Below are 7,853 nucleotides of genomic sequence, written 5' to 3' on the forward strand. Positions count from 1 at the left end.
AATTGTTATATGTATCTTACCATTAGAGATGAATTGATTATCTATATGTTATTGTTAATTAGAGGAGAAGATAATCGTTCAGATCTTATTATATTATAGATATGTTTGTTATTAGAAGAAATAGATAAGTTTCTTATTTATGCTTTTTCATTAGAGATCGAACCTGTTTGGCAAGTATGTTGGTTTAGTGGACCATTATAGACTGAGATTGAAACATATTTGTTTCTTTATTCACATCAACAAAAGTATTCTTTTATAAAAAAAAATATCAGCAAATGTTCCATGCTTTAAATAAGTATTAAATAAAAATAAAAGTATGTATCACAAAAAAAGTTTTAATATCCTAAAAATTCAAATTTATAACAAGAACTGATTCTCCCATTTGCCATATTATTATCTTTTTGAAAACCGTAGCTGGCTTTCCTTAGATTAGTTTGAGCGAATTTGCCAGGTGGCGGCAAACCATAGGTTCCAGATGAATATTTTTTATATTTTGACTCGCTTAACCATTCACTGAGATTATCTTTTACTTAATCGTATCCATTCTCTGCCCTATAAATAAAGGCCCCTCCCTACAACTCAAATTCAAGAGAGAGCGAGTCTTCCACAGTGGGAAGCTTCTTTTTCTGATATCTTTTACGTGCCCATCAAACAAATAAGCTCTCCACTCTATTTCAGTCACCAATCACCAATGACTCCTTCTTTCACTAACGTCAAAATCTTCTCTTCTCTCGTCCTAGACGGATTCTTCAACGCTCTCACCAGGTACCGTAATTGTTTCTTTCACTTTAAAATTGTGTTTTTGTTCTTATGTCAATGACTTTTTTTTGGTTGTAACCATGTTATTGGTCGATTTTGTTGATTTTTAATTTGTATTAAAAAAAACTTAATCACTTTTAGTGAAACCTGTTTTCTTGATTATGTTATTTTTTGCCTCTCATGTATAAGACTTGAATATGAGATTTGAGTCAAAGGATACGTATTCAGTTTCACACTCTGACTAATATGATTTAATCAGACGCGGGTACGCGGTGGCATCACAAAGCGCAACAAAGGAAGGAGTGGGCTTTATGAGCGGCAAGATGGCACCAAAGTCAGGGGAAGACAACAAAGGGGTGTCTACGTACAAGGTTTCGTGGGTGCCAGATCCTGTCACTGGTTACTACAAACCCGAGAACATCAACGAGATTGACCCTGCAGAATTGCGCGCGATGCTTCTCGGCAAAAAAATCGACAACTAATCCCAACCCAATTAAAGAAATATTGCTTCCATTTAGTTAGTTCAAAATATATGGGATTAATGGCCACGGAATATTGATGCTGATATGCTCTGTTCTCTTCTTCATGAAGAGAAGAAGACCTTGATTCACGTTTGTGTTCATTTATTTGCTTTAGTTTTAGAAGTCAAGCGGAATGAATGGCCATTAGCAGCTTATTGTAATGTCTTCTAATTCTGATTTTATTAAATATTGATTATATCAACTTTCGAATTTTTCAAATTATTTTCATTGTGATGGGATTCCAGCTTGCAGTCTTGCGGATCATAAACACGTTAAGGATAGATTATTCATTTTTTTTTTTTTTTTGCCGAGATCCTTTTTTATGGCCGAGATACGGATAGATTATTTACTCCAAAAGATAAAATACGACGGAATTGATAACATATAAGTCTGTATAACTATAAGGCTATCACTCAGTTTAAAAAAATATATATAAGACTGTATAACTGTAAGTACTAGTTCATTTGGATTAAATACAACGGAATTGATAACACTCACATGTCAATTCATAATTTGAATTGATGAGAAAAAGTATTGTTGAAATTTAAAGATATAATCTTAATTATAGGTATTTTTTCTTTTAAAATTAAGATACAATTTCTATAAAAGAAAAAGATGAGAAAAGCAATCCAGTTTATAAAGAAGATCGTTATTAAGTGAAGAAGATAAAGTGAAGGAAGTATTTTTTAAGTTTGTCCGTACCTAAAAGGGAATGTTTCTCAAATTTTGTCTAAAAACCTGTAATCAAAAGAGTTTTCTCAAGTTTATTTAAAAATTTGTAATATGATTTTAAATAATAAATATTAAGATATTTTGTGGATATAGTCAAAAGTATCAAATCGTATTAAATGTTATTATCTTTTACTTTTGGTGTCATAGTCTTTTTATCATGTTTCTTCGTTGCAAACTAGCGATGCAGAGCTTTCCTTCTCCTTCAAACATAATTGGGGCCTAAGGCTAAAATGTCAAATGACTTATGGTTTCGGGACCAATTTTGCTAGACTCCATTTGTTTTAGTAATTTTTATTTACTTGCTAGCGGACATTGCTGCAAAATGAAATGGATTTTGTGATAATCAACACTGCAATTTCGTTTACCACACGAAAATTAATGTTGATTATTTATTTTCATACACAATCTGAAAGACACAAACCTGGTATTCCGTAATATTGTATTGTTTTCTTCTATTTATGATATAAATTAACACGTGACTTAACTTATGATTAACCAACAAACGATTTATGATTGAAGCAATTGGTTTGACCGGAAAAAAAGAAATAGCATGTGATTTACCAGCTTTTACATGTTTTTTGAACAAATAAAATGAAAACTAAAGAAAAGAGTTAAAAGGCAAATGGGAAACAGTTATCGTTTTGTTGGCCACTGGCCATGGCCGGTAATATTAATATTAAATAAATGGCATAGTAGACGAAGCGTGCGTGGCAAGTAAGTGTAAGATGAAGTGAATTGTTGAGGCATTCAGTCGTTTTCAATATGATTATAGATTCTGGCTCGGACGATACAAACGAACATAGAACAAATACTATTCAATAAAAGAATTTGACAGTCACAATGATATAGGGCAGTGACAGCAAGCATGAGGAGGTGATGTAGTTATCTTTACTTGAAGCTGCCCAAGCAAGAAACAAACCCAGCTACAATAGTTTAATGGGATTCCATTTTCTAACTCATGCATGTGATAAAGCTGCACTTGTTGTCCAAAAAATCAACTATGCCTCAGCTAGTACTACTTTGTTTTTTAACTCTAAATGGAGAATAAAAAGAGACAACAAGATGAGAAAATCTGATATGCCGATTCTTGGTTCAACTTGAAATCAATATGCCACCATAAATTGGGAGTTTTTCGTGGGATGTTTTCTCATGTGTCAGAAATTAATTGCTAAGATTGATAGTTTTGCTTTTATGTTCACATTCGATGCATGAATAGAGAATATATTTTCTTGCTTTGTTGGTTGTGCCGTGTCGTGTATTCAATTTAATTTGTTGAGTATTTTTAATTTTTTTCACAAGTAACCTTAGATCCTTTCAGAAGCAATTCGGTTTAAAATACAGGTTATGTTTAGATTTAATTTTGAAAAGTATTTTTTATCATTTCAATATATAATAACCAATTCCAATATATCAAATGAAGAAGAAAAAACCAAGGCAAAAAATGCGATGATTCTCATTGCTGTTACCAATTGGTTCAGCAGATTAAAGAGTTTGTGAACAAAGGTGGCTCTTATTCTTGGTGTCATATCTATAGAGAGGCCAATCAAGTGACCACGGGCTTGTAAAGTTTGGTCTCTCTGTAGACAGGGAAGGAAAAAATTTCGATTTTTGTGCTCAGTTTATTTGTACTCATGTTTTGGTTAATGTAGTTGGTGTTTCTTTCCCGCGAGAATTTTAATAATATCTCTTCTTTGGGGGCTTTAACCTCCTTTTTTACAAACAAAAAATGAAAAAAATTGTTACTTCTTAAATAATTTTATTTTTATGAAATTTTAGTTTTCACAACTTTAATTCAAACCTACGCAGTGTGTCATTGGGGCTTCTTGCAGTGGAGGTTAGAATCTTAACTCATCATATTCTAAGGAGTAATATTTTTCACTAGACTCAATTCTATTGGTTTAACTCTTAGAACTCGAGCATTATGCATATGCCTAAACCGCTACACCTTTTTAACTTTGTTATATGCTTATGCCTAAAATATGCGATGCAATCTAATTTTGGTTACATATCTATGTATGATTAAATTTGCTAACACTACTTTCGAATATATTAGTTTTAGCAAAATTTCGCATGGGGTATGGTTTGGCACTGCATGTACTCACGAGAAATGAAAATCAATTGACGGACAAATCGACGGGCAGTAAGCACCATTCAATAGAAATAGAATTTAATGACTCGGTAGTCATTCCCACCAGTCTGTGTCACCTAAAACTTGGGAACCTATCTGAAACGATTTTTTATCTGAACTAACTTAAGGGCCATGTCATGTTTGCACAAATAGTGGACAGGAATGTCGAGAGTGAGATTCACTCGTATGTAATAATTGGCAACCCCGCAAGTTTGAAAAGATTGTGAAACAAAGACACAAAGACCACAAGGAAATTATGCGTGATTAATACAAAATGGAATCTTAAAGGAAAGGAAAAGGATAAAGAAGGAAAAAAGAAGTGAAAGTAAAACTTTCAACATTGACGGCTTTGATGCTAATTGCTAAGAACCAATGATATTTCAGATGCTCTAGGTTTTATATACAACAATACATGAGATATAAGATGAATTGATTGGTTAACAAAGAAAGAAAAGAAAATCGATTTTAATCAAATTAACATTCTAATAATTAACATATATCAATAAATAAATGATATACAGCCATACGTAACTCAGGCCTCTATTTTGGAATTTTTATTATTATAAAATATGCCATGCAGTAAAAACAGTATACTATTTATTCATACGAAAACAGATAAAATCAAACTTAACAGAAGAAAGAAGGCATAACCATTGAAGAGGATGGAGAAGTTAAAAATTATTTTCCAATAGAATTATAACATGTTTGATTGGTACAAATTCTTGTGATAAATCTGCACATGTGGCATCAACGGGGATTAAATCTAGTGAAATAGATTAGTTTTCACAATATTAAATTCCTAATGAAATATGTGTTCGTATTTAATGCCCCGTCATGTAATTATTTCCAAAGAAAGACAAACATGGGAAAAAAATATATATATACCTTTTATCATTTCCCAACTTTTTATGTCTTGAAGAGAAATTCTACAAGGGTTGATTCCGGGAGCGGGGACTTGGGGGAAGGGATCAAAGCATTACACCAATCACAACACAAAGATACATTTCAATGGCCCACTTAATTGCTATGAAAGTAATTAACTTCGGCTATGTTTGGATTAAAAATTAAAAAGTATTTTTTAATGCACAATAAAAAAATTAATTCACTAAGCAAAGAAGAAAAATTATTATTTCTAGAATAAAATTACTTTTAAATTCTCCTAACTTTAATCTAAATACGCACCTCATCAGTTTAATATGATGTGAAGTGTGAACGCATTAGGGTCTCGTTTTATTCATTCGGGTATAAAGCACAAAATTGAGATATTTGTTCATTCTATCAAATCAGGTCAAAACAAAAGGCAAGTCAGCAAGAATGGAGAAAGAAAGAAAAAGAGGCAAAAAGCCCTGAAAGATGCTTTGCAAAAACAGACCTTTCTTTTGTCCAAACCAACCCTGTTTTTACCTTTTCACGTTGAGACGAGTCATCTTGTATGCTATCTATCTAATGAAACCCAAAATCGTTAAAAGCACGAGCACGATGCCATATCCGTAGTTATCGTCCATGCCGAACTTTAAAATTAGACAAGCTGCATCTACGTCCATCAAGCACTGACCAAGATTTGTTCAACTTATGAACAAATTATTAATATCCACAATTTATTGTTGACACATTCATAAAACAGTATCCTAAGTATTTTTCTGCTCGTCACTCACAATGAATTTAAGGAAAAGCTAAACATGTTACACATGTTTGCTAATTATATAATTTTATTCTTTTGTAACGGAAATCTATTTTGGTTTTTCATAAGAAGAAAAACAAAATGGGCAGTTTTATATTAGTTTATGAGCAAACTCATTGTTTCCCCCCCTAAAAATACTTACGAAAAATTTATCCAAACAAGCCAAACTACATATTTTGAACCACTTTTATATAAGATAATTTCAATAGTTGATCACTTTTGATATTATTTTTTTATCACAAATTAAAATCTTCAACTTAGATTTCATCTTCACTTTGTGAAACTATAGCAAACGAACAATTACAAAAAATATTGACTTTCATGAAAATAACTTCAATGTAAGATAAAGTTTATCCTTATATTTTGTTTATGATCATGGCAAAAGGTACAAAGAAAAAAGAAATAGATATATTTAAAATTTCAATGATTAACAACTTTAAAAGTTATACTGATAGAAATTTCTTATTGATTAACAATGTAAAATTGTTTAAGATGACTGTGCATAGTTATTAAAATCTTGCAAATACTTAGACTTTAAATGCACTTAACAGAAAATTGAAAGATAATTGATTTATTTTAGAGAAAATATTTTAAATTCAAATAATTTTGTTTTCGGATACAAATTAAATTTTCATATAATATTATAGGGTTAAAAAAATGTTTCATGATTTTTTTGAAATTTTCTGTTTAAATTGTAGGAATTTAGAGTAATTTTTCATTCTTTCTTAACTTCGAAGTTATGATCCCCATTTGTCTATAGGAAGAGCATTTTGATTCTTAATCGAATAAGTTGTTAAGCCCAAATTTTCTTTTAAGCCCATGTAATTGCTACTTTTTTTTTCTTCTTTTCATGAACTAGGTCCACGTGTTAAGGGAATTGTTATTCTTACCCTACGTTATGCTATTCTCACCCACATGTGTTTAAATATTTATTTTCTTGCTCTTTGAATGAAAATATATTTCTGAAGTAAAAAAAAAATATAATACAATAAAAATTAAAGAATGCTAAACAGATATTTATGTAATATTAGTATAAGAGTAATGTTATATTTTTCTTTTTAAAAAATTCTTACTATTTTATAAAAAAAAATATCATATAAAAACAAATATATTTAATGTTTTGAAAATACAAAACGAGATCCATAAAGCAAGAGATTAATAAGAGAATTTAGAATGATTAGAGGATATCCATGTTATCTAAAAACCCAGGGACAAGGTTAGCTGAGAAAAGTAAAACTTGACGACAAGCCAAATTGGGGATGCAGCCAATGCTAGTTGTCTTACATCAATTTGTCTGGTGTCTACCATAGTCATAATTTACGCAAAGGAAAACAACATGATGATGCTGTTCAATAATTAATTAAGGACGGAAAAAACATAGTAACAGATCCGAATTCTAAAGAGAAGAAACATCACCATTTTGATTGAAATTGTCGCAAGCGAATCCACAGCCACACTGGGGGCTCTCGGAGAAGCTGTCGACGCTGAAGCCAGCAGAGGCAACACCCACCGAGAATTGGAGGTCATCGCCGTCGCGAGTTAGCTCCACGATTTTGAGCCACAACACTTCAATCTTCACACTAACACCTTTCAGCTTCGACAACTTGCCCTTGGAGATCACTCCCTTGATGGTGGACTTGTACTTTAGCTCATACGACTCTATGCTGAAGTAGCATGTTCCATTCAAATACGCTGTGAAGTGCCCGTTTTTTTCGTTTAATTCATACCCTGTGGCACCTTTTGGAAGAAGCCCAACTGGGAGATCGTATTTCTCAAGAACGTCGTAAGCTGACAATTCCGCAGCTACCACGTTCAGATACACCAGAATGCAAAGAAATATGATTGAAGACCTCATCTTCTTTTATATATTCTTAATTTGTTAGCGTATGATATGGAAAATGGGGAGATTGAACTTTAAAGTGTTAAGATCTGTGAGGAACAAATATTAAACGAAACTCGTAAACCAATCAATAACGTGAAATGATATAACTCTTAACTTCAATAGGAAGTGTTTGCTTCACTATTTCCCTTT

The 7,853-nt window shown here is 31.7% G+C and overlaps 2 protein-coding genes across 2 annotated transcripts; one reads left to right on the plus strand and one right to left on the minus strand.

Moving 5' to 3' along the window:
• The first annotated feature begins 587 nt into the window (after positions 1 to 587).
• On the plus strand, positions 588 to 1,499 carry LOC100306430 (late embryogenesis abundant protein). Its single transcript, NM_001251800.3, has 2 exons — positions 588 to 765; positions 1,019 to 1,499. Exons 1-2 carry the CDS (start codon positions 692 to 694, stop codon positions 1,239 to 1,241), a joined length of 297 nt encoding a protein of 98 aa, NP_001238729.2. The 5' UTR covers positions 588 to 691; the 3' UTR covers positions 1,242 to 1,499.
• A 5,582-nt stretch (positions 1,500 to 7,081) lies between these two features.
• On the minus strand, positions 7,082 to 7,853 carry LOC100500136 (uncharacterized). Its single transcript, NM_001250403.3, has one exon. The coding sequence runs from the start codon at positions 7,674 to 7,676 to the stop codon at positions 7,218 to 7,220; it is 459 nt and encodes a 152-aa protein (NP_001237332.1). The 5' UTR covers positions 7,677 to 7,853; the 3' UTR covers positions 7,082 to 7,217.

This window comes from Glycine max, chromosome 19 (assembly GCF_000004515.6).
Source record: "Glycine max cultivar Williams 82 chromosome 19, Glycine_max_v4.0, whole genome shotgun sequence".
In the NCBI taxonomy this organism is placed as follows: domain Eukaryota; kingdom Viridiplantae; phylum Streptophyta; class Magnoliopsida; order Fabales; family Fabaceae; genus Glycine; species Glycine max.

Coding starts and splice junctions, on each gene's coding strand:
- LOC100306430 (NM_001251800.3), top strand. CDS start 692: ATGACTCCTTCTTTCACTAACGTCAAAATCTTCTCTTCTCTCGTCCTA. Junction 766..1,018: donor TTCTTCAACGCTCTCACCAG/GTACCGTAATTG, acceptor TGATTTAATCAG/ACGCGGGTACGCGGTGGCAT.
- LOC100500136 (NM_001250403.3), bottom strand. CDS start 7,676: ATGAGGTCTTCAATCATATTTCTTTGCATTCTGGTGTATCTGAACGTG.